The following is a 27,694-nucleotide window of genomic DNA, read 5'->3' on the forward strand; positions in this document are numbered from 1 at the left end:
CTGGTAGGGAGGCAAAACCGATGCATCTGGACTAGATTGGTGGACAAAAAGGAAGAAAAATGCACTGGTGGGGGGAGGGGGGCAGTGCAGCTTTGTGTTCAACTCTGCAGCATGGCAGAACAATGCTTTACAAGAATGTTTCACCTATGTATTTTTTTATATTATTCCTAGACTCCATTTGCTATGGGCGTGATCACTTGACTGCCGAATGCAATGATCCTTGCTCTACCACTGATAGAAATCCAGTGGCCATCTCTGGCCACTGGATTTCTGTCATGCAGTCACTGTATGCTCATCTTACACCACCTACTGTCACTGTAAATTAGGATGGAAGGTTAATAGATTATAAACATCCGAAAACTCTTAAATCCATTCAAAATATATTTATGAAAGCAAGGCAAAAACAATCTGACAACTCCAAATGTTAAGTACTATGAAGCCTTAAGATACTTCAAAATGGTCTTCATATCAAAACACAACTGCCTGTGGACACGAGGAACTATCATGTGGATGAACAGTGGGGAAGAGGTCAACTATGACAAACTATGATTTTGTGCCAGTTTGTCATACAGATAAAAGTTCCTCCTATTTGTGTTTTACATTTCTTTTAAGCTTGCTAAGCCAGTTGTTCCAAATTATATCTTATGTTTCAAAGGGAGTGTTTTTCTCCATGGAATGTTATCTGCTGTGCAAGTGTATCTATATTGTTTTATGTTCTATTTTGCCTGTTGTATAAATAGAAAATTATAAAAGTTCCTTATTTCCTTATTTTTATTTATATTCTGCCTTTCAGCTACTTCAAAGCAGATTACATTCAGGTAATATAGGTATTTCTCTGTCATCAGACAGCACACAATCTAAGGCAGCCTCCTTAAAGAAACAGCAAACAAGGGCAGTATTTGCCTACTAACAATGCCACCGATTGTCTCTTCCTCCTCCCAGTGTACTTCTGCGTTGGGGCAGCAGAGTGCACAGTTTTACATGCAGTTGTTCACACATTGTGTTCACATACTTTACTCTCAATGCAGCAAGGAGATTTGCACAGAAAAAAAATGTGTGTATTTGTTACCACCCTCACATGGATGTCTGGTACTAATGAAGACGAGTGCACTGTTTAGCACCCGTTTGGCCGCGCGTTTTTTACGCGCGTCTATTACCCCTTATAATGTAAGGGGTAATAGCGCCTTGAAAACAAACTCGCGAAAACTAATAGCCTGGGATACTGAAAGTAAAATGTGCGGCTTGATGAACGCCTGCCCAAAGGCAGGTGTTAACCATAGACAGCACCAAGAAAGTGTACAGAAAAGCAGAAAAAATTGCTTTTCTGTACACACTCCGACTTAATATCATAGAGATATTAAGTCGGAGGCTCCAAAAAATAAAAACAAAAAACCTTCAAGGGAAAAAAAAAAATGTGCCCGCCAGTTGGCGGGTTTGAAAACAGAAGCTCAATTTTGCCGGCGTCCATTTTCTGAATCCGTGGCTGTCAGAGGGTTCGAAAACTGACACCAGTAAAATTAAGCATCGGTTGTCGGACCCACTGACAGCTGCCGCTTGCGCTAAGGAGGTGCTAGGGACGCGTGCCCAGGAGAGGTGCCTGGGCGCGCATCAGGACAGCGGGTGCTCAACATGGAGCACCAGCTCTCCCGCACTTTATAATGAATCGGCCTGAGTGTTAGTCGATGGGGCTAAATCTGGTGGTACAGGGGTCCCATATTCTGTCTTTATTCACAGAAAACATGGTTTGTGCACACAAATCCTGTATTTTGCACACAAAATATAATTTGTGCACATAAACCATATATCCTGTGCAGAAAACCTGGTCTATGTTAATCAGTCATGCTTTTATGTGCTCTAAGCATTTTTTAAGCATATTTTTAGGTTACTGCAACTTTTTTTTTTTTTTTTTAACTCCTGATGTATTAGAATACCATTAAGTGCATGTATTAAACTGTGTGCAGAATTTCAGCATATTTAATGTACAGCTTATTTCACTGGCCTCTCCATGCCTCTGTACCTCCCCTCTCCCTCCTACTCTCATTCCCTCAGCCCTCCCTTCCCAGCATGTTGCCTATTCTCCCTCCTTGCACACCTGGATCACTTATTTGGCTTGAAGCACTGTGTAATTTCAGGTCTTATCCAAATTGATTGTCAGCCAAATTCAGATCAAAGCAAAGCCACAAATGAGTCAGCTCTGTGCATTGCATGTTAGTAAAGCAGAGCATGTGTGCTTGCTGGAGGGAGGCAGTGGGGGGGAGGGGCAGAGGCCTGCTCATGGGATATCTTACTACAGCAGTGAACCTTTATGAAGAAGAAAAAGGAAATAAAGTCAAAGGAAAAATAAAATGGGAAGAATAGGAGAAATAAAAAAAAAAATTGGAAATCATGTTCTTTGGGCATTTAGAATTGTCAAATTCTACAATTTTATTTCTAGGAAAATCTTGGGACTGCATTATAACACAGATTCCTGAGACCAGAATGTTGCTCTGCGGCAGTGGAGAGTACTGCTATTGGTAAAATCCGGGTTCGACTCCTAGATCCAGCTTCTGTTCCTTGCTCTGGTCACAGCCCTGCTGGAGGAGTATCAGTCAATTCACAGCTCCTAATGGTCAAGGATCAAGGTGCATATGTATCAAGGTCTGGGGAGAGTTGCAGACTGTGTTCCTTGGCCAAAGGAAATTAACTAATGAACAACTGAATAAACTGAGTGCAATGTGTTCTGGTACTTGATAGCACTTGTGAATGTTATAACCATGTGATGGTTATAACATTTTAACTAGTGTGTACCGGCCTTAATTTTAAAAATTGTTTTGGTTTTTTTGATTTTATGATTCAATTATAATGCTTCAGCATTGGCTTACGTAATACTTAACAATGTTCACTCTCCTTGTCGATCAACCCGACTCACTCTTGAAATTCTTCAAAGCAGTACTGTACTTATCTTGATAGAGTATAGTTGAACACTGCCCTCTTGCTGTTTTGAACTTTTCTGCTTGAGTTGGAGCCGTCTGCCCAACATCAGCCATGTTTCGACAAAAGCTGTTTGCTTCAGAGACTTAGGAGAACACTATAAAACACAAGCCAATGAACAAACAATCTACCTATTCTAGGAACACATTGCAAATCCATTCTATACTCACTTAGACAGTCAAAAATTTCATATCGACTCCCTTAGTGTTGTCGAACGGCATCTGTATCCCCTATACTGATTTTTAAACTCCAGCGGGCCAATCACCCTGACGGCACAAAAGCGAAGCTGTGACGTAATCGCACCACTGTGAGAGAACGGACCTGGCAACCACTTCAAGTTCCCAACCACGTCCGCTCCGGAAGTGTTGCTATTGTTGATCATGTGCACTTTTACTGCAAGAAGCGCCCCGTTCTCTGCCACGTCCGCTTCTGGATACTAGCCTGTTTCCAGAGAAAATTGAATTAATAGAACACTGACCAATCTATTTCACGATTTAACCCATTGGGAAACACAGTATTCCATGAAAAAATTAAACGTTTTCCTTAGTATAGACAGATGGACTCAAGGCCAGTGGGTTATGTGCTCTTCTACTAGCAGATGGGAGTCGGAGTCAGATTTCAAAGCTGACGTCACCCTAGATATACCCCTGCAGTGGCCTCAGCTCCTCAGTATCCTCCTCGAAAAGCCATTGTGGATATATATATTTTGCATAACAACTTGATTAAACTGATTCAACTGATTTAAAAAACTGGAGACCGCCAGTTCACTCAACCAAGTTAACGCCGATACCAGACTAACTGCAGGTGTCCTGAACTAGGGGTAGGCAATGGCTTACCTGTAATTGTTTAATCTTGAGGTTCTCTTTCCAAGGCCCTCCTTTTCTGTGGGCAGCCATGGGCGGGATGCTGAGTCCATCTGTCTACACTAAGGAAAACAAAATTATCAGGTAAGTAATTTCTTCATTTCCTAGCGTGTAGCCAGATGGACTCAGGACTAGTGGGATTTACAAACGCTACTCCCAGACAGGGCGGGAGGCTGCCCGTGGTCCAGTTAATATTGCCCTTGCGAAGGTTGCATTTTCTCTAGCCTGGACATCCAGATGGTAGAATCTGGAGGTGCGTAGGGAGGACCATGTTGCCACTCGACAGATCTCGGCGGGCGACAGCAGTTTGGTTTCTGCTCAGGATACTGCCTGGGCCCTAGTAGAATGAGCCTTAACCTGTAGGGGTAAGGGCTTTCCTGCCTCTATGTAGGCTGCCTTTATTACTTCCTTAATCCAGTAAGCTATGGTCACTTGTGAGGCAGCTTAGACTTGATTCTTCCCGCTGTGGTGTACAAACAGGCGATCCGTTTTGCGCACCTGCTGCGATTGTTCAAGGTATCTCATCACGAGTCTGCCAACATTTAGATGGACGAAGAAGGCGGTAGTCTTCAGAGTCCTTATGTTCCTCCGGAGATGGTAGGGAGATGGTTTGGTTCAAATGAAACTCGGAGACCACTTTCGGTAGAAAGGAGGGAATGGTGCGAAGCTGTATCGTTCCAGGAGTGAACCTAAGGAACAGTTCCAGACAGGATAGTGCCTGCAGCTCGGAGATGTGACGGGCAGAACATATTGCCACCAGGAATACCGTCTTCAATGTTAAGAGGCGTAGTGACAGACTGCGCATTGGTCTGAAGTAAGTACCCACTAGAAAGTCTAATACCAAATTGAGGTTCCATAGGGGCACCGGCCACTTTATGGGTAGACAAAGTTGCTTCACCTCTTTTAGGAAATGGGCCAACTCCGGATGCGTTGATAGGCGGATCCCGCTCACTTCAGCTCTGAAGCAGGAGAGGGCTGCTAATTGAACCTTGAGGGAGTTGAGAGACAACCCTTTCTTCATACCGTCCTGTAGAAATTCCAGAATCATGGGAATCTTGGCCGTCCACGGGGGAACCCCACAATCCTAGCACCAGGCTTCGAATATTCTCCAGATCCGTATGTATGTCAGAGATGTTGAGAACGTCCGCGCACGGAGCAGGGTGTCAATCACGGCCTTCAAGTACCCGGGTTTCTTCAGGTGAGTCCTCTCAAGAGCCAGACAGTAAGAGAATCGAGACGGGTCTTCATGAAGAATCGGGCCCTGCTGGAGAAGGTCCCTGTGTGAAGGTAGGCACAGAGGGCTCCCCGCATGTCTGCATACCATGGGCGTCTTGGCCAATCCGGGGCCACTAGTAGAACTAGTCCCCTGTGGTGTTCTATCTTGCGGATGATCTTGCCCAGTAGTGGCCCAATGGGGGGGGGGGGGGGGGGGAAGGCATACAGAAAGTCCTCCTCTGGACAGGTCTGGACGAGGGAATCAATCCCTTGGGAATGCGGCTCTCGTCTTCAGCTGAAGAACCTGAGGACTCGGGCATTGAGAGAGGTGGCCCAAAGGTCTATGGCTGGGAGACCCCAGTGATTTACTATCAGTTGGAATGCTCTGTTCGACAGCGACCATTCCCCCGGGTCCAGGCTTTCTCTGCTGAAGAAGTCTGCTGAGACGTTGTTTTTCCCTGCGATGTGGGAGGCTGAGATTCCTTGTAGATTTTCCTCCGCCCATGCCATGAGGGGGTCTATTTCCAGAGACACCTTCTGGCTTCTGGTTCCTCCCTGGTGATTGATGTAGGCAACAGTTGTAGCGTTGTCCGACATTACTCGGATCGCTTGCCCTCGGAGCTTGTGGCTGAATCACAGGCACCCTAAGTCTGACTGCTCGAGCTTCCAGGCGGTTTATGTTCCATCACACCTCTTCCTTATTCCATTGTCCCTGGGCCGTCAGTTCCTGACAGTGAGCTCCCCACCCTCGTAGGCTCAGGTCTGTGGTGAGCACGATCCAGTTCGGTGGGGACAGGGTTTCTCCCCTGCTCAGGTGGTCTTCCTGTAGCCACTAATGAAGCTGAGAATGTACCTCTGCTGGGAGTTGGAGGCAGATTGAGTAATCCTGGATAGTGGGCTCCAGCGTGATAGTAAGCACTGGAGAGGTCACATGTGAGCCCTTGACCACTGAATGACCTCCAGGGTTGATGCCATGAGCCTGAGGACTTGAAGATAGTCCCATACCTTGAGAAGTATACTGGTCATCAATCGTCATAATTGTTCCATCAGCTTCCTCCTCCTCGGGGGAGGGAGAAAGACCTTGTTCTGTTTTGTAACAAAACAGGCCCCCAGGTACTCTAGAGATTGAGAGGGCTGTAGACTGTTCTTGGCCGTGTTCATGACCCAACCACGTTCCTGCAGTAAGTTCTTGACTCTGCTGGTCATCTGTCGGCTTTCTTCCGAAGACTTCATCCTGATCAGCCAGTCGTCCAAGTAAGGGTGTACCAAGATCCCTTCCTTCCTCAGTGTTGCCACCACAACCACCATAATTTTGGAGAGTGTTCTGAGGGCAGTTGCTAGTCCGAAGGGTAGCGTTCGGAACTGGTAATGGTTATCCCAGTACCACAAAGCGTAGAAAAACGCTAGTGATCTTGATGGACTGGAATGGGAAGGTAGGCTTCGGAGAGGTCCAGGGAGGTTAGGAAGTCTCCTGGTTGTACTGCCATTATTACGGAGCGGAGAGTCTCCATGCGGAAATGTAGTATCCGCAGATGATGGTTGATGTTCTTGAGATCCAAGATGGGTCGGAATGATCCTTCTTTCTTGGGGACGATAAAATAGATGAATAACGCCCCATATTTTGTTGGGGCATAGGGACCGGAGTTATTGCCTTCAGACTGAGTAGTCTTGTCAGAGTGGCTTCCACTGCCAGTCTCTTGGTGTGGGAGTGGCAGGGTGATATAAATGTTTCCCGAGGGATGCTGCGGAACTCCAGAGAGTAACCTTCTTGAATGATGTTTAGTATCCATTTCTCCGACGTGATCTCCACCCATCGTTGGTAGAAGAGGGAAAGACAACCCCCTATTTCATCTTCCTGTGAATGGGTCGGCCCATTCTCATTGGGGAGCACGGCTGAAGCTTGACCCCAGGCCTATTCCTCTCTTGGTCTGTCTGTTCCGAAAGGGCTGGGACCTTCTGGAGGGACGAGGTGCCTGGAACTGTGAGTTCTTGTAGGTTCGAAATTGTTGAGAGCCTCTGCCCCTGGTTCTTCTGGGGGAGGGGCGCTGTGATCTTTTACCCCTGTCCTCCGGTAGCCGAGGCACTGGAGATTTGCCCCACTTGCTGGCTAACTTCTCTAATTCGCCTTCTGAATAAGAGAGATCCTTTAAAGGGTATTCTTGTGAGATTCACTTTAGAGGTCGCGTTAGCAGACCAATTCCGCAACCATAACTGTCTTCTGGCCGCCACTACCGCCACTACCGAGGCTATTCCTCTGGCTGAGGTACGCACCAGATTTGAGCTTGCGTCTGTCAAGACAGCTGCTGCAGGTTCAATCGTTTCACCGGTATACATTCCAGAGTTATTTGCCTCTCTCAAGGAGCAAGCAGGAACGTGCCACCAGTGCGCAGCAGGAAGCAATCTGCAATGTCATTGCTGTTGCGTTGAAGGCCTGCTTAAGAATGGATTCTAATTGTCTATCCTGAGTATCTTTCAATGCAGCCCCCTCCCTTAAAGGGAATGGTTGTTCTCTTGAGACGGCACAGACCATGGTGCCCACTTTTGGGAACGCAGGCATTCCTTGATCGCTGGTTCCAGAGGGTACAAGGCTTCCAAGGCCCGACCTCCTTTAGCTGGCCTCCGGGGCATCCCACTCCAGGTCAATTAGTTTCCTGGATGGCTTCCATCATTGGGAAGTAGCATGAGACCTTACGAAGGGACACCAAGATAGGGTTCTTCTTTGCTTCCGCCATAGGGTCTGTGCCTGGGATCCCCAGAATCTTCAGAGTCTGGGAAACAAGGGCTGGTAGTTCATCCCTGTGGAAGAAGTGAAGCATGGTTCTGTATGGTTCCAGGCCTGGAGGGATTTCTCCTTCTTCCAGAGAGCCACCATCATCATCTGAGGTGTCCGGGTCCCTGTCAGGGAAATTTTTGGATAGGCGAGGCATATCTCGAGGCATCTGAGCATGGCCGGGAGGGTCTTGTGCTTCCGGCAGGGGTTAAACCCAGGTTGCAGCTGGGGCTGATTGTGCCTGGATGAAGGCTTGCAGCCCCTGGAAAAATTCTAACCAGGAGAAGGTCCCTGGGTCCATGTTAGTCCCAGGGGGAGTCGGAGTAGGGGCTCCTGAGGTGCCCTCTTCTTGAGATGCCATTTCAGAGTTATATAGATTCGGGGTGTTATCGTATGTAGTAGCTCCAGACCCATCCTCAGAAAATGAGGGACCAGGCTTTGGTCCCCCCTGGGCTTCTTCGCAATGATGACACAGGCAGGACTCCAATTCAGGTTGTGCGGCTCTGATGTGGCAGGCTGTGCAAAGAGAGTGCCTTCTGGGCTTCTTGGATGCCGGTGCCATTGCCTCTATGTCTAGGCACACAGGTAATGTGCTTCAACATGCGCGCAGTTATGCGCGTGAGCACAATGCGCGCGTGTAGTTTGGCTACACGCTAGGAAATTACAAGTTATGGTCACTTCCCCACAGCAGGCGTGCCAGATGAAAAAGTGCTGCCGCTGTGAAATCATGTACTTTATGTCCTGCCCTCTGCCAATGTTCGACTAGAGGTGCCCCTTCTTTCTGTGCTTTAATATGGCTGAAATGCTCCTGTAACCGGGTTTAAAAAATGCGTGTTGTTTTCCCTTTATATATTAAATTACAAGGGCACCAAAGTGCATATATGATGTTTTCAGAAACACATGATAGATGTTGGCGAAAATGAAACACACTGCGTCCGGGGATTTCCAAAGATGATCCTCGATGCTTATAATGACAAGCGTTGCATTGGCCACACCTGTAATAACCAGGGATGGGAAGATCCTCCTGTACTGATGAAGGAGCTGCCAAACATGACTGTACCACTAAGTCCCCCAGATTTCTTGCCCTCTTAAAAGCAAAAATGGGCTTCTCTTGGAAAGTTGGATGAATCTGCAAGAGTGGCAAATATTTCATGATACTGGACTTACGCCAATGCATATGAGGGGCTGAAAAACCAGCCGACAAAGGCAGTTCCATACTCATACAGAATAGAATTAATTACGAGGCAGAAGCCGAGAGACAATTAAATAACACCTTTTACTTGAAACTAACAGAAGATCCGACCAAAAGCATCAAGGATATGATAGATCACTTGATTGAACATGCTTACTTTCTGGGTGGATCACCATGAAGGAAGCACAGTTTTTGATAGTATCTCATCCAGTGTGTCCAGTTTTCTATTTGGTGCCTAAAACACTAGAGACCCCTCCGGGCCGCCCTATAGTATCTTTCAAGGGCTCCTTGTTAGAGCCACTGTCTCAATTTGTGGATATTTTCCTTAGAAAATATATTCCTCAAATGCCGTCCTATATTCGCGACTCGGCCCATTTGATTACAATTTTACAAGAGTACCAGAGGACAACTAAAGAAGTGGTTTTGGTCACAATTGATATCTCCGCATTGTACACCAGTATCCCCAAAGAAGAGGTTTTAACGATCATTACAGATGTGTTATCAGCAGAACAAGAACATAATAGAACCCCAAAGTCCTTCATAGAAAGTTAGCCACCTTAACGCTTCAACAAAATTATTTCATGTTTCTGGGACAATATTATCAACAAATAAAGGACACAGCCAAGGGAGCCACCATGGCTCCCGATATGGCCAATTTGTATGTGGCAGCCTTTGAGAAACAGTGGTTGGTAGTGAATCTTTTCGTTTCACACATCTTTCTCTGGAAGCGCTGCATCGATGACATTTTCATGATTAGTATGGCACCGAATTAGCACTTCAACAGTTTATTGAATGGTTAAACACACATAATCCTTATCTCCATTTTACTTTCCAGTATAGCATGCAGCAGATATCATTTTTGGACATACAAATTTGTTTTGAGTCAAAACAAATTTTGTTTCTCAATCTTCCGCAAGCCCACGGATTGAAACATGATACTACACTATTCATCTTTTCATCCATGTCATTTACGAGATAATCTTCCCATGGGAACAATTTTTAAGACTCAGAAGACTTTGATCAACATTGGATGAATTTCAAACACAGGCGGAAGACATGAAAAACAGATTTCTTCAACGGGGGTATCCCCCTACGTAATAAAGAAGGCCTACAAGAGAGCTAGATGGGCCAATAGAGACCTTCTTTTACAGCCGACATTTGTCAACAGGAAAATAAAATGATTTGTGTTTTACCATTTTTACCCCTCATATGCATCAGCTTAAGTTGCAGATTCATCCAACTTTCCAAGAGAAGCCCATTTTTGCTTTTAAGAGGGCAAGAAATCTGAGGGACTTAGTGGTACAGTCATGTTTGGCAACTCCTTCATCAGTACAGGAGAATCTTCCCAAATCTGGTCATTACAGGTGTGGCCAATGTGTTCCCGGAATAGGTAGATTGTTCATTGGCTTGTATTTTACAGTATTCTCCTAAGTCCCTGAAGCAAACAGCTTTTGTCAAAACACGGCCGATGTCGGACAGATGGCCTGGACTCACGCAGAAAAGTTCAAAACAGCAAAAGGGACAGTGTTCTTCTATACTCTATCAAGATAAGTACAGTTTCTGCTTTGAAAATTTCAGATGAGTGAGTCGGGTTGATAAACAAGGAGAGTGAACATTGTTAAGTATTCGTAAGCCAATGCTGAAGCATTAAACTGAATCATAAAATTCGAAAAAACCAAAAAAATTCTTGAATTAAAGACAGTACACACTAGTTAATATGTTATAACATCACATGGTTATCACATTCACAAGTGCTACCGAACACCAGAACACATTACACTCACTTTATTCCCCATTTAGTTGTTCATTGGATTTTTATGGAGGGAATTTGCAAGGTCTTGTTGTTTGTGGTTAACAAAGGAAATTAACAACAGGACAGAAACCCCAGGTAGCAGTAAATGAAGGCACTTAAGCCCCAGTCAAGGCAGGTTTCAAACGAATTGGAAGCCCAAACAGTAAGAAACTGTCAGGCCAAATAAATAAGTCTCTGATTAACATCAGTAATTGAGTTCAAGCATCTTCAAACTACCCTTTAGCTGGGTAATAGTTTATTTTGCAGTAGATCACAGAAAGGAAGAAAATACACAAGAATTTTACATCCAATTATGTTCTCTTGGTTAAGAAAACAAAACAAAATTAAAAAAGATTTCTTCCAGACTTCAAGATGACTAGGAGAGAAGCTCCTGTCAGTCATGACATCTACAAATCTAAATACTAAGTAACAGCATCCACCTGTACATACCTGAGAACTCTCTGGATCTGACCTTGAGATGCCAGAATTCTAAAGGAATTGCTGGATCTCCAGGTCAACAGTACAAAGCTTCAGTTGCTGCTGCTGTTCAAGTGCTTGCATGGGCCCAGGAGTCACCTGGGTCCAGAAGGTGGAGTATCAAGCACACACCAGAAGGAGCATTGGGCATGAAGAGCAGAATCAGAGCGTTCGTCATTGCATGCCAGAAGAAGGAGCAGGAGCGTCGTCAGGGTATACCAAGCAGGAAGGAGGAGGCAGTATTGGCCCCCACAGCAGGAAGAAAAAGGAGTCCTGTGGGCCTATAGGGCTGCTGCCACTGATGAGTTCAGGTTTTAGGGGGGGGGAGGGGGGGAGAGCAGTGTGTGAAAGTGAATATGTATGCATGAGTGGACTTGTTTGTATGAGGGGTGAATGGGCATGTATATGAGGCAGCGAGTGTGTGAAAGGCATGTATGTGTAGGGACGTAAGGAAGTAAGTGTGGAAGAAAGAAGTGGGCGTGTATGTGGAAGAGAGAAGTGAGAATAGGCGTGTGTGTGAATGAGCAGGGTGCATGAGATTGTGTGTGTAAGAATAAGCACACGTGTGCGTGTGAACATGAGTGTGTTAGTGTGCTCATAATAGGAGAAAGTTTGTGTGCACACCCCCGCCCCATCCTTCTACCCAGCACCCCTGCCTTCCCACCCGCTAATCCACAATAATCTCAGGGCGACTGTAATCTGAAGTTCCTGAGTATACATCTGTGGGAACTTAGTCAACATAGAATGTGCAGCCATTCTGAAAAGTCCTGGAATACACTAGCATTCTACAGCACTGCTGCTGTTTCTTGTCAGACAGGTTAAAGAAATATCCAATGACTGCTGCCACAGCAGAAGGAATCATAGGAGAAGGAACTTACTTTATTGGGGACTTTTGCAGGCTTTCTTTCCTCTTCCTCATCATCCTCCTCACTAACAGAAATAACAATAAAAAAAAAATTGTTACTTCAACACTTTAAGAGAATAGAACTACAAAAGATTTCCCTTCTCAAGAGATATCGAAGCTTGGTAGCATCACCTGTATACCAACAGATGAAAAACCAGACGAGAAATAACCTGCAGTTCCAGAGAGTTCCCTCTTTCCACAGCACACCAACACTAAATTTGATCATGAATGAAATGGAAGTGTCCTGTGCCAGTAAAGCGTACTTAGTGATGCATCTGGATAACTAATACACAATGCTTACATTCTTACAACAGTGTTTCCCAAGCTGTGTGCTGACCCGCAGAAGCGCATGTGCACTGCCGCTGAGGGCCATGTGGGTACACATGCCTGGCAGACACAGCCACTCGGTCAGTCTCGGGGAGAGAGAGAGGAGAGAGAGAGAACTGTAAGTCATATAGTCATATTTATAAATATGTTCTACTGTAAGAAGCACTTAACGCATGATGGGTTTGGGGGAGGGGCAGTGTTACACATTGGTCTGCTTAGGGTGCTACAAACCCTTGCACAGGCCCTGCTGCTGGGGGCAAGTGGAGGAGGCCAAGAGCGGGCAGCACACAGTAGGGCTCACAACCTGCACAATAGCAAATGAATGCTACTAAATAGAAAGGAAACTGTTTCTGCAATGTTCTTGTAGGGTATGAAACCCTTCCTACAGAGCTCTTCTGCTGCCCTTACTTCCATTGCCCCATCATAGCCTTCCCCTTGCTCTTCCGTTTTATCATACTCTTCCCCTTTTCCATCACAAAGGCATGGAATGGGGCAATGGAACTGAGGGCTACACTTTGTTTTTTACTTTATATTTATTAAGTTTGCTTAGAGTTTATTTTTATTTCTTATTATTAATAATGTGGCGAGGCCAATGATATATTTGTTGAGTGGCAGAGGAAGGACGAGGAGCGGGGTCTGGTGTGCCACAAACAAACAAAAAAAAAATTTGCAAGTGTGCCTTGGGCTGAAAAAGGTCTCTATACAGTCTTAGAACATGCTGCCATTTAGCAGATGTTACCATGTGATTGTACTATTGCTCGTCTGACACTTCACAAAAATAAGCTGTAGTCTTGCTTTGCCTTTGTCACTAGTTATATGGCAAAGTCATACTACTGCTTTGTCTACATCACTAATCACATGGCTGAGTTCCTGGTTCGAGTTTGCCACTGATCACGAATCAGTGCTCTTCCATGACATTCTTCTAAAGCTCAAACTTCATCATGGACAAAAAAAAAGGGTCCAATTTTAAATATTTGTGCTTGGCAAAGGTAGAATAGCATCCTAAAGCACACACAAGGGTGCTTTTTATCTTGGGTTCTGACATTGCTGGCACCGAAAAGCAGCCATACTAGTTAGATTCTTCAAAGCATTCACTTGCCTGTTTTTCCAATTCCATTTCCTCCTCTCTGGGTTTCACATACCTCAATGTCTTTCCTTTTCTTGGCTTATGTATTTTACTTCTTATTGGAAAATATCATTAACATATTAGAACATGTGCACCTTTTTATTATGCCCCAAACCTTTTTTTTTTTTTTTTTTTTTAAATCTATTTCAATTTTTCACAGAAGCTTTGAAAAAGGCAACGATCCTGGAAGTGAACTAATGTAACCTCCCCTCCCAACCCACCCATACATATCTAGAGCATTTAGTTTACTTGCTGCTCCACATACAGATAAAAATCCGTTAGGTGGCATTTATTTTCTTGAAGAAGCTCAAAACTAAGTATAGCAGTAACAAAGAGGCCAATTTTCAAAGGGTTTAGATGCCTAACTTTGGGAGAGAGCAGCTAACGTGGTTAGATACTTTTGGTTGCAACATTTGGCTGCCAGAGCCTCTCCACTGCAGCTATTCCCAACACTCAGAGTCACATCTAGTGTTCGGTGCATGCTCTCCCCATCTCCCTCAGCCTGGTCACAAAGACCAGAAGAAGATGGTGAAAACATGCATTGAGCATTAGATTATGACTCACTCTGAGTGTTGAAAGAAGCAGCAGTGGAGGAGCTCTGGAAGCCACATGTTGCAGCCAAAGTAACTAACCGAGCCGGCTGCCCACAGCACACAGACATCTCCCTTTTCCTGCACTTGTGCATAAATAGAGCTGGTCTGTCAGAGGTTTGTGTGTCTCTGCCCCTCCCTTCCTCCAAAAGAAGGTGCCATGTGCAATGTGCATGCTGCACAAAATAGGGCCCAGCTGTCCATGTCCTGCATGCCACCCAATAATTACCATACTCCAGGGCTCTTGCTATAGCTAAGAAGCAGCAGCATGCATGATGACAGTTTTCAAAAAGGAGCTCTGACACATTCAAGAGTCCCTCTGTTGCCTCTTGCTTCTGTGAGGTACTGACAGCAGAGCCCAGGTGCTAGTCTGGATCTGAGCATTAGGCAGTGGGGATGTTCCTGTGGCACACTGGTTGGAAAACACTATTAACTGGTTGTACTTTCACAAGATTGATATCTAAGAGCAGCAAAAACATCTTGATAATGTTTAAGAGGATAACTCTATGCCCTGAGCTGTGGTAGGAATCCCAGTCATGACACAAGAGCAACACCTACTGAGGGCTGTGACTACAATGGCTCTATAAAGATATTTGTATTTATAGTTTTATCTTTAACCAACCAACTAATTAAAATAATGTGCTTAGTTTTACTCAAATTGTTTATTTTATGTTTTATTATTTTTAATGTAAACCAATGTGATATACCTTTTGAACGTCGGTATATAAAAACGAATAAATAAATACATAAAATAAATATAAAGGAAAGAGAGGGGATACAAACAGGGGACACCCCCACTCCCCAGGTAGTCGTGAGTGAAGGCTCATGGCACCATAGTCCCAGTAGGGGTCTGTTTCAAGCAAACTGGAAGCCCAAAAGGATCAAGAAGATTAAACCTTGACTGTAAAGCAATATTTAGTAAAGACCACAGTAAAGTAGTTTAACACAGTAAATGGCAAGTGTTCTTGCCAGCAAAACTATGAAATTCAGCAATTATGATTCTTCCAAATGTTCTGTCTACTTATACTTGGTGAAAGTCTTTGATATCCCCTTCAATGTGTCTGGACACACATTTAAGGCACAACAGCTGCGACTGTAAAACTACAACAGAGCAGCTAATTTGCAAAGTCAGCAGCATGGCATACTTTTAGCAGTGAACCAGCTCAGGGATTCTCTCTCACTTCACCTAAAGCTCTCTCTTGCCCTTCGTGAATCCATGTCCAAGAATGGAGTGCATTCTCTTCTGATATTTTACAAGTCTTCACCTATAGGCACCAGAACAATGCCATCTGCTGGATTCCCTGGAAATCTATTTCAGGAACAGCAAACTTCTGGTGTGTTCTCTGATAAGAAAACCACACCATCTCTCTGTACTGCTTAGTACCTCAAAAGTACATATGAGGCAAGGGGGGTAGCAAGGTCCACTTTTTATAAGGTAAAAATCTTATTTTTTTTTAATCATTCAAGCTGTAAGTATCCTGAGAGCAGCAATATTTACAAGATAGGTAATTTGTGACAATCACTCACCTGGATTGGACTGGTCCATATGAGCTAGAGAGGTCACAAATGTCCACAAACATTGTATGGACCAGAAAGTTCTTGGTCCATGTAAGCTAATTCATGATACTCTTGAGAGACTTCTTAGGAAATTAAAAAGTCATTAGGGGGCAGTGTCCAATTGTGGATTGCCAACTGGTTAAAAGATCGAAAACGAGAGAGTAGGGACATGGTTAATTTTCCCAATGGAGAAAGGTGAATAATAGAGTGCCTCAGGAATCTGTTCTAGGATCACAGCTTTTTAATATATTTATTGTGTAAATGTTTTTTATTGATTTCAGAGAAACAATTACAACGTCCACGGTGGGTTAGGAACTCTGCAATCCCCACCGGGTTAAGTCTAACATAGTAGAAGCTAAAGGTCCCCCCCTCAGGCCCCTCCCCGCCTCGAACATACCTCCCTCCCCCCTCCCCTCCGAGAATGGCAAGACAACTAAAGCAATGGTCAATAGTCCGAAATCTGCAGAATAGTTAGCTCTTCCGACACGAGTAGTAGGTGGAGAAAGTCAGACATTGTTAAGTATCAAGCTTCAAGCTCTGTGCGGCAGGGATTGTAGATAGGGCTCCCAGACCTTTAGAAAGTTCCGCTTGTGTGACGGAGAAAGTCGCAAAGTAAGGGATTCCATATGCAGCAGGCAATGAAAGTGGTTACGCCACTGCCAGAAGTGGAGCCTTCTCTTTCTACCGTAGTAAAATCTGCTTTTTCCCCCTCATAGCACGCTTTTTGAAAAATTATGCGGGTGTGAACATTCCGTACGGCTTTGAGAGGGAGATAATCAAATAACAGGGCACAGGGAAAGAGTGGAACAGAGATATCTATCAGATCGTTTAAATACTGTAACACCTGTACCCAAAATTTCTTAATATATTGACAGTCCCAAAACAAGTGAAACAACGACCCCTCCCGTATATAACACTTCCCACACAGCGGCAAGGGCATTACCTGAGAGCGACAGGCTGCTGTGGTGGAAACATAAGCTCGCCATAAGAATTTATATTGCATTTCACGGTAGTAAAGGTTGGATGTCACAGCCGTCAGGGAGTGGAACCCCACTTTAATCATAGCGCCAGGTAATTGGAGGGTATCTTGCCCACTCTGTACACTCAGTTGTTTATAATGTCTGGAGAGGGAGGGTGGGCGTTTTTGACCCAGGGACAAGAACTCTTCTAGCTTATGAAATATGGCAGCCTGCACGCTCTCAGCGGGCAGGGATTTGACATAATGTTGAAGTTGCAAATACGAATATATTTGGACACCTGACATACCGTAAATATCTTTTAATTCCGTCCACGGAAGCAGTTTACCTTGCGTGTTCAGGACATGGCCCAGTTGTGTGACCCCCTTCAGAGCCCATTGTTGAAACCCCAGTGACTGGGAGCCGGGCAGAAACTCTGGGTTCCCCTTTAGGGGCAGCAGGTACGCACAAAGTCGTGGAATGCCCAGAGAACGGGTAAGGGACAACCATGCTTGTCGTTCAGGAGCCGTTAACAGACCACTGTCTCCAGAAACCAGCAAATGCCAGGGGCCCATTTGCAAAACATAGTGTAAATCAAGCGGGGCCAAAAGAGTTTGCTCTGCTACCAAATCCACCCATTCACAGCTCCCCATTCACAGCTCCACCCAATCCCGCACTATCCAGAGATTGCTGGCCACACTATACACTCCGAGGTCCAGGACCCTCATGCCCCCCCATCCCCACTTAATTTTTAGATAACTAAGCGGTATTCTCGCCCTTTTCCCTCTCCACAGGAACAGCCTCATGAACCGCTCCAGATTATACAAATCCTTATGCTTCAGAACAATGGGTATGTTTTGGAAAATATAAAGCCATTTGGATAAGATATTTATTTATTTTATTTATTTAAATTCTTTTAATATACCGATGCTCAAGACCAGGTCTTATCGTACCGGTTTACAATAAACTAGGGGGAAAACCAGTTAACACAGAAAGCAAAAGTTACATTAAAACAGAGAATGTAGAACAAGGCCGTTAGAAGAAAAGGGATAGATTAACAATTTCTAACTGGAGAGCAGTGCAGGTAAGCAGAGAGCAATTGCTTACATGGTAAAATTATATACAGTTTACATAGTGGAGTCGATTTGACAAGTGATTGGAGAGAGCAGTTCTAGCATAACAGTTCCTTTGTGAGGCGGAAAGAGGACGCAATCGAGGGGTGTTGGTCTGTGTGGGTTACCATAAGGCTTCTTCATGGATATGACTATCTTCATTTCCTTATGGAAATGAAGATAGTCATTTTGAACAAATTTATCCTCCCACTCAGCAACAGGGGTAGGGGCATCCAAAGCTTCAACTTTTCTTGTGTGTGGGAGAGAAGGCGAATAACATTTAATTGGTATAACTGGGAGAGCTGGGACGGGAGAACTACTCCTAAGTAGAACCAAAGAGCTAAGAGAAACAGATAAGTATGAGAAAAAATGTGTGAAGCTCGCTGGGCAGACTGGATGGGCCGTTTGGTCTTCTTCTGCCGTCATTTCTATGTTTCTATGTAAGTACTTGATACTATCCTGGGCCCATAGTAAAGGAAAGGGGCCATCCCAGCTCTCCCGCATTGCAGCTGGAAATGGTAAGGCTTCCGATATATCCTTGTTTAGCTTGAGCCCTGAAAAGGAGCCAAATTCCTCAAAGAGTCTGAGTAGCAGGGGAAGTGATGAGGCGGGATCTATAAGGAAGACTAAAATGTCGTCCGCCAACGTGGCATATTTGAAAGTTACTATCTGAAACAGCACTCCCTTCACAGCCCGATGACTTTGTATAGCTAGCAACAGAGGCTCTAATTGTAAAAAACAATAAGGGGGAAAGGGGACAGCCTTGTCTAGTGCCCCTGCCCACACGAAATTCCTCTGATGTCTCTCCATTGGCCACGATCTTTGCTACGGGGTGAGTGTATAAAAGTTTGATGGCATCAAGAAAGTAACCGTCAAACCCCATATGCTCAAGTATCCGGGACAGATACGCCCAATCCACCCTATCAAATGCCTTTTCCGCATCAAAGCTGACCACCAGATAGGGCGTATCCGTCCGCTGACACAAGGCCATTGGCACCAATATTTTTCGGATGTTAGTAAGGGCATATCTGCGGCGGACAAATCCCACCTGACCAGGCTGTATCAAAGTGGGGAGTAGGGGGGCTAGACGGTCCGCAAGTATCTTGGCTAATAATTTTTGGTCCTGATTGAAAAGACAAATATGCCTATAGGACGCAGCTTCCATGGAGTCTTTCCCTGGTTTTGGGATAAGGGTGATGTGGGCCAGATTTGTATGCGGCGGGAAAGAGCCTTTCACAATAAGGGCATTGAGAGTCTTAGTCAATGGAATAGTTACTGAATCTATGAGGGCTTTGTAAAACTCGGCAATATAGCCGTCCGGGCCGAGGGCTTTAAAACGCTTGGTCATTCGAATGGTTTGTTGCACCTCATCTTCAGTGATGGGCCCGTTTAACCCTGTGACGTGTTCCCTCGTCAATCGGGGCAAAGTGAGAGTAGAAAGGAATCTTTCACAACACTCCAAATCCCATGGCCCAGCTTTATAGAGGTCAGTATAAAAGCTTTGAAAAGTTTTCAGAATTTCGGTAGTGTCTGAGGTGACTTGACCCAGCCCTCTCCTCACCGCTGTTATGTACCTTGTTCCCTGATGAGACTTTATGAGGTTAGCCATAAGTTTACCTGGCTTATTGCCATATTGAAACAACTTGTGCTGATAATATACTAGACTCTGTTTAGCCCGCTGATGGAGCAGAGTATTAAGGGCACCCTGTATGGATCGGAAATTATCTCTGTTAATTTGGGAATTAACCTTTTAGGTACCAACGTTCCATAAGTGGAACATTTTTTCATATACTTTTAATTACTTGCAAATTTTTTATACCATATTTATATCATATTTGAGTCTAGTTAACTAAGATATATAAAAAGGGGCATCAGGAAATAATTCCTTCAATGAGCAGATCTAAAAGGTTAACACCTGAGAGGGCGGCCCTCGCCCGTCGAAGCTTAGAGCTTAGAATTAATATTTGCTTGTCTCTCATTTTCCGTCGTCTGGCCATATAGGAGATGACATCCCCCCTAATAACTGCTTTGGCTGTGTACCAAAACAGTTACAGATCTTCACTATGTTCCTGATTGAAGTGGGCGTAGTCCGCCCATCGGTCTTGAAGATAATCAGTGAACTGACGGTGCTCGGACATGAAATACGGGAACCACCAAAAGAATGCAGGGAGGCGTGTATGAAAGCCGGAAAGAGTGATCCCCACGGGGGCATGGTCCGAGATAATGAGGTCATCAAAATGGGCCTCTTGTATTGCAGAGAAATGGTGACAACTAACTAGAAAATAGTCTAAGCATGTTTGTGTGTTATGGGCCCGAGTGATGCGAGTGTATTCCCTTTCCATGGGGTGGAGAGTGTGCCACGCATCCACTAATTGTAAAGATCGCTCCAGGAAAAAACCCTGTTGTCCGACGGTGGGCGTCCCCCCACCTGAGGCCTGGTCCTTATCTAAATGAGGGTCGCGAAGCGTATTAAGGTTGCTCCCTAGAATAATGACCTGGTTTGTATAGGTGGCCAGCAACCTGTAGACTCCTCAAAAGAAATTCAACCCAGGGTTATTCGGAGCATATATATTGCAAAATATGTACATCTGCTGACGAACGTCTGTGATGAGAATAAGATAGCGCCCCTCTGGGTCCTTAATTGTTTGCTAAACTGTGATTGGCACATGTTTACCGATAAGTATCGCCACTCTAGCGGACTTGGTCGTCGCAGAGGCATAAAGGGGCTCCCCCATCTAAGTTCTGCATAATTTCACGTGCTCTCTGTCAGTTAAATGTGTTTCCTGTAGAAACGCAACATCCGTATTTTTCCTCTGCAGTGTAGTCAGTATTTTAGATCTTTTGATTGGGGAGTTTATACCACAGACGTTCCAGGACTACTATCTCAAACCGGTATTAGCCATTCATCCTAAATTTAATCGATTCTGGATAAAGAAATAATAAAGCACGAAGTGCGATGTCCTGGTGGGAGTCCCCCCCATCTAGGGCACCCATCCACCTTAAGTGTCCACTGTCTCGTAAAGGAAGGACGTAAGAGCATAACTGCTGAGCCCTAGAAATCAGGATAATTCTTGGATTGTGAAATATGTCTCGAAGGACAAACCCACCCCCAGCCCCCCACCCAACCCCCCACTATCCCTCCCCCAGCAACCGCAACAGCATTAACAATAATGGAGAACACGTATGCCAACTGTTTCCCCTCCCTACCCCCTCTCCCTCCGTCTCCCCTCTAAACATCCGTCTACCATGATGTTTAGCAACCAGAGAAAACATTGGTAAGTTAAACTACCAAACGAACAGGTACCCATTCAGGCCCATCCTCCTCTAGCCTGCTCCAATCAGTCAAATACCATAGTTCAGGGGCTACATCCCTGCAGGCCTGTCGAAGGGTCGTGAGGCAATAAGAGAGAGATAGCTGTCCAGCATCACCCCACCTGTCAAAAGGCTAGGACTGCGACCCTGTTCCCAGCGATGGGGCTAGAGGGTATGCCATGAAGTTAGCAGGTAGCACATGTGTGCCGCGGTATATAAAAAAAATCACTAAATAAATAAATAAATATCTGAAAAAAGGCCTCTTCATTCGACACACAACCCACCATTGAAAATCGTCATCAGAAGATGAGTCCAATGCAGACAGGGCAGCCAGGCTCCAAAAAGGGGTTTGAATACGCCCCTGAAGGAGACTTCCATGCTCTGCTTTCTCAAATTTGCATAGGGAATGTCCACTGCTAGGAATTGCATCAGAGCAAGGGATCTTTCTTGGCGTGCAGGTATCAGCCTGAGGCCTGTGACCTGGATTGGCCTCCGTCAGGAACCAGGTACTCAGCGCAACTGACTCCCATTTTGCCCCTGCATGGCAATTACTGACAGTCTGCTGTTTTTAACTGATGGGCACCAATTCACTGTCCATTGCCGGCTACTGGTGGAATTAGTGCTGCACCTGTGCACCATCCGGGCACTGAGTTTCCTGTTGTAGAAATTGTTGTGCAGCCTCCACCATAGTCAGCCACTGTATGCTTTGCGCAGTGGTCACCCGCAGTCGTGCTGGGTACATCAGGGCGGGTTTGAAGCCCAGTGTGTAAAGTTTAGAACAGATGGGGGCAAAGGCCCGATGCTTAGCAGAGAGATTGGAAGGTCCTGGAATACTAAGATTTTCCTGTTTTCATTTGAGAGAGACTTGCCCGACAGCAGGGCACGCAATATCTCACTTTTATGTGAGAAGTTGAGAATCTTTGCTATAACCACGTGTTGCCGGCTGTTATCTTCCCGCCGAGGACCCAAGCGGTGGGTACGTTCTACCCGCAGTGGGCCCAAGGCAGTGGGAAGCTGAAGATCTCGAGCCAACCATTGCTCCACAAAAAGGTGCCAGGTCCCGATCTGGTATGGACTCCAGGAGGCCGATGAACCGAAGGTTAGACCGCCGGGACCTGTTTTCTAGGTCCTCTATGCGGTCTTCTTGTTTTGCAAGCTGTGTCTTTAAGCTGGCCAGCGTCTCCTCGTGCTTCCAGTGGCCATCTTGCTGATCTGAGACGCGCTGCTCTAAGGCTGTGAGCCGCGGTTCAAAGCCGGCGATCTTAGTAGAGAGTTCAGAGAGCTGGGCCGAAATAGATTGCAGGTCAGGTCTCAAAGCTTCTTGAACAGCTGTTTTAATGTCAGCTAGGGCAGCGCTCTGATGCGGCTCAGTGATTCCCAGCTCCTCCTCCCCCACCACGGCAACAGTCGGCCAGGTCTTCTCCTTCTCCCTCTCTCTTTCCGCATTGCGGGCAGCCATCGGCAACGCTGAGAACTTACTTAAAGGTGGTGGTAATCCGCAGGGGAAGTGAAAGCTCCGGGTGAGATTCCAGATTTGCGGTTAGGGCAGGCAATTAGCCCGAAATGAAGAGCGGGACAGCGGAGAGGGAGGGAAACACGTCCTCACTCACTACGACATCACGTGGTCTCGCTTTTTAATATATTTATAAATGACCTGGAATTGGGAATGAGTGAGGTGATCAAATGTGCCAAATGACACAACATTATTCAAAGCTGTTAAATGACAAGAGGATTGTGAGAAACTGTCAACTGGGAGACTGCGTGTGCAAATGGCAAATGAAATTTCATGTGGATAAGTGCAAAGTAATGCCCTTAGGGAACAGTAACCCAAATTATAGCTGCAAAATGTAAGTTTCCATATTAGGTGATACCTTTCAGGAAAAGGATCTAGTTATCATTATTAATAATACATTGAAATCTTCTGCTTGGTGTGCAGCAGCAGTCAAGAAAGCAAACAGATTGCTAGGAATTATTCTCTGTTTTAGTCTCCATTCCTTTACTAATACCATAATGCCTCTGTATCACTCCATAGTGCGACCTCATCTTGAGTATTGTGTGCAGTTCAGGTCACCACATCTCAAAAAAAAGATATAGCAGAATTAGAAAAGGTACAGAAAAGGGAGACCAGGATGATAAAGGGGATGGAACAATTCCCCTATGAAGAAAGGCTAAAGAGGTTAGGACTCTTCAGCTTGGAGAAGAGACGGCTGAGGAGAGATATGACAGAGGTCTAAAAAATGAGTAGAGGGGATGAGTAAACGTTAATTGGTTGTTTACTCTTTCAAAAAATTACAAAAACTAGGGGACACACAATGAAGTTACTAGGTGATACATTTCAAACATATTTTTTTATTCAACGCATAATTAAGTTCTGGATGTTGTTCTCAGAGGATGTGGTGAAAGCTGTTAGTACAGCTGCATTTAAAAAAGGTTTGGACAAGTTCCTGGAGGAGAAGTCCATAAGCATTATTAAGGTAGAATAGCAGAAATCCACTGCTTATCCCTGGGAGAAGCAGCATGGGATCTATCTACCCCTTGGGATTTTGCCAGGTACTTGTAATCTAGATTTGCCCCTGTTAAAAACAGGATACTGGGCTTGATGACCTTTGGTCTGTCCCAGTATGGCAAGCCTTATGTGCTTATGTTCCAACTTTGCTACTTGCAGGGAAGAACAGGGGAGCAGTTTATAGAATTTCATATTGAATCGCTTAGCAGTAACATTTTTAAATGACACTTGTTTACTTTTGCAATATTGATTGCATACAAAGGGTATGGACAACAGATATTAGGGTTTGGGTGGAGGCCAAGTTGCTTCACACTCTTACATACCTACAAAGAGTGCTTAGGTGAACTCTGGTTTCATCTATTGGGGGCTATTAGTGAGTCTGGGTTAGAGACATGATGCTGGGCTAGATGCTGGGCCATTTTTGTGTTCTTATGGCTGAAAAGATTTTTCCAGCTGTACTATGAGATAAATAAATTACATTGATTAGATGGTCTCTGAGGTCCTGAACATACCGGAAACTGTGGCATAGTGTGGAAAACAGGCACTGAAAATGGTAAAGATTTCATTAAAGTGTACCATGCAAAGCTCTTAAAATGCAAACTAGACATTCAGAAGGCTTGCAAGCCATGATAGGACAGCACTTAAAGTCCATGATTAATAATTCTTGCTTCCATCTAGAATACCAAACGAATACAATCCCCACTTATCAAACTATGGTCCGGTAAAGTTCTTCTAACTTAAATGGTGCTACCCATAACTAATTACAGCAATCACACAGGAACAGAGGGCAAAAGAAGCTCCATAGGAGAAAACACAAACCCTGATGCAATGTGTTATCTATCAGTATTTCAGTTTGCATATTTTAGTGACAACCCTTCTCCACTCACAATGCCACTTTATGAAAATGAGGTACTGGGGTTTCCTGTGCGTGGTTATTCTGCGAAATGCTGGTAAAATCACCAGGGGGAATGCAATGCTGAGGCAAAAGTAAGCATGGAGACTCTCACCTCTTTAATGCCAGCTATAAACCTTGTCCCTTCCAGTGCTGGTCTTCTGGTTCCTTTCTCTCTACTCATCCCTTCCCAGCTACTTGCCTTATTGATAATGTCAGACCTGCCAACTGACCCCATGTTACTTGCGAGGGTTCTGGTCACTCTTGCACCTTTAACTGTCATTACAATGGTAGACCTATCTCCTCAAAGAAACAGCAATTCTACAAATTCTATTACAATTTTAGTTAGTTTAACAAAATGTCAAGAATCATATGGGGTACTCAAGCTTCATTGCCAAATAACCAGTTTCCAGTCAGAATGCATATAGAGGGCCTTATTTATCATTCTTCTCTCTCTAAGATTATAGAGCTAGCACAGCACTTATCCACACTGGTACAGTCTTAGTGTCTCTTTAAACTTTCTCAGTGTCACTTTGTTGGAATGGAGGCGCTGAGTGGCATATGCCAACTTTCGAATCTGCAGCTCTCACCTGCTCAGTTTACTAATTAAACATTACCTTTCCACACGCTCAGCTGCCACGTCAGGAAAATGGCATGCTGTCAGCTGTGTTCTCCTCTCCACTCTATGACATCAGATGCAGGTCAAAAGGATTTCTGATGAGGTCACAAACAGGAAGAGGAAAAGCTGATCTTAACAATCCCTTTCTAATTTGCAGCGATACTGGCAAAACAGACCATTAAACCAAACAGAGGCAAGCTGAAAATGACACAGAGGGCACAATATGGAAATGACACAGAGGGCACAATAGATGGTACACATCTCTCAGTTTTATAAAGTAACTTTTGAGACAAAATTTAAAAAAGACAGAATGCCAAAGTAGCCTGTTGAGATGTCTTATTTTGCACCAAGACCTTTTTGTTTCCACAGTAAGACCTCCTTTTCCTTTAAATCCTTGAATTGACAGGCAGGTAACAACCTTTGCTGTGCTCTGCAGTTTCAAGCAGCTAGAACTAAACAAATTAACATGCAATACGTTACAAAGTGAGGCTTAGAATGCATACTTCCCTGTTATGTAGTTACAAATCTGTACTGCGACTACCCAGGAAGTCTATGCCTTCAGCTATCATTGGTTGTACATTACCAGCTCTAATGGGGACTAGCCCAAACCTCATTAGAAGGATTGCCAGATCGGGCTGTTTATGCCCAGTTGAGCTATTTTTCTCATTGTGTGGAAAAAACTTGTGTGCAAATTGGGCTACATCCTGAGCTCATGCAGCATGTGCTGGCATTCTCTTCTGCCAGCGCATTTATTTTCGCTGCAGGAAGCTGAGAAGCTAATAAAGAGGCAGCAGAGTAGGCTCAAAAGAAATGTTTGTTGTAGGATGCAGGAGTGGGAGCTGCTTCATACACCTCTGTCTTGTGCTGGTAAGCTGGTCAACAGCCTGCTTCCTTTGAGGAACCCTGCAGGCACCACCTTCCAAAATACATCCATCTTTGGTCATTCACTGGAGGCATATTGAAATGGTCATGAGTGCCCTTAGCACGCTTCAACTACAATTCTACCATGACAGAGTGGTGCATCAATTGGATCACTCCAAAACCCAGGGCCGCTTGCACTCTACATTTCAAGTTCATTTCCCAGGCTACTGAAAAGTATGAGTTGGGCATCTGCTATATCTCATCTTCAGATCCTAGAGAAGCTTGCGAACCAGGGTAGCCGCAGAATCCACTAGGGGTTGAAGGAACTGAAGGAGCTCAAAGATATCTGTTCTCAGGTCCTTTTCTTTCCAAGAACCTGGAGTAGCAGAGATCATCCATAGGGGAGGTATGCTGTGGCAAATCTAGAGGGGGATTAGATGGAATCCCTGTGAAATCCTCATCTCCTGAACATGGGAGAACACTAAAGCCATGACCCAAATGATGAAGGCATAAGCTGAAGCGGAGACATATGCTGGCTCAGCAGAACCCAAGAATGGACGGAGCCCATTTCATGTTAAGATCTGTGAAGATACTTCCTTGAAGGAGGAAGAGGAGGAGGATCTATCACCTCATGGTGAGGACTTACTCCCAATGCTGGAAGCCCTTGTAATGAGGAATGCCCCAACACAGTACTTGAAACAGCCTCACTATGTGGGAAAATGTCCTCAATTTGGACAAGAGACGTTCTAATCTCCCTCTTCGGTCTTCAGTGTTTAAGGAGACAAAAATTCTTCATTAGCTCCAGTAACTAATGTTCCACTGATTGAGGGACCTGAACAGGAGTTGGAGCAGAGACATCCTCTTCAGAAACCCAGCATGGTTCAACCCCACTCAGGGCCACTGGTAAAGCTGAAAAACTTGGTGCTGTGGAAGCATCCCCTGTTGGCTCTGAGGTGCTCTATGCCTGTTGCATCAATAACTCCCATCGACTAGCACCCCGCTCCATAAATGACACTAGTAGTTCCTTCTATACCAATAGTTACTGAAGAACTTTTGGACACATGCACCAAAGTGTTCTGCTCCAACACCACTGATGGCACCATGATCTGCAGTGCCAAGTTTGACTGCAAGATCTGTGCCAAGGACACGGCACACAAATGGCTCAGCACCATGGGAATCCTGCATGTCATGAACGAAGATGTCATCTGTGCCAATAATGCTAAGTCCCATCTCAGCATTAAGGATGGCACTGCTCCGGTGGAGCCCTGCACCAATGGAGCTGATCTCTTATTTAGCTCTGAGCGGTATAGCCCCCAAGAGAGACCTTCTCTCATGCCACTTTGACAATCTTCTTGGCACATCCTCTGGTACTACTGATTTCTGCACCACACAATCCCTGACTCGAAGCAGATCCAGACATTGATTCCACTGTGGGAAAGGGGGCAGGTCTGAACCTTTACCTATTTGCAGGATTGAGAGGGAGAACTTCCCACCTCGATTTATTGCACCGGGAGTCAGACAATGTTCAGTTCTCAATGAGGAACAGCTTTGCGCCAAAACCTGGAGCTCTTACCTGCCTGAGCCTTCCTTGGAGCCTCTATTTTTCAGACATGGTAAGACTGCACCCTAGGAAACATTAAACTACAACTGCAG

General features: G+C 45.0%; 1 protein-coding gene across 2 annotated transcripts in view; it reads right to left on the bottom strand.

Moving 5' to 3' along the window:
* The window catches only part of LOC115087953 (nucleophosmin-like), a 210,587-nt gene that overhangs the window by 94,952 nt on the left and 87,941 nt on the right, over positions 1-27,694 (bottom strand). For both annotated transcript variants that reach the window (XM_029595739.1, XM_029595729.1), the window contains exon 7: positions 12,158-12,209. In XM_029595739.1, coding sequence (XP_029451599.1) covers positions 12,158-12,209 — 52 coding nt within the window. The remainder of the gene's footprint in view (positions 1-12,157; positions 12,210-27,694) is intronic.

The sequence above is a fragment of the Rhinatrema bivittatum genome, chromosome 1 (genome assembly GCF_901001135.1).
Source record: "Rhinatrema bivittatum chromosome 1, aRhiBiv1.1, whole genome shotgun sequence".
NCBI lineage: Eukaryota > Metazoa > Chordata > Amphibia > Gymnophiona > Rhinatrematidae > Rhinatrema > Rhinatrema bivittatum.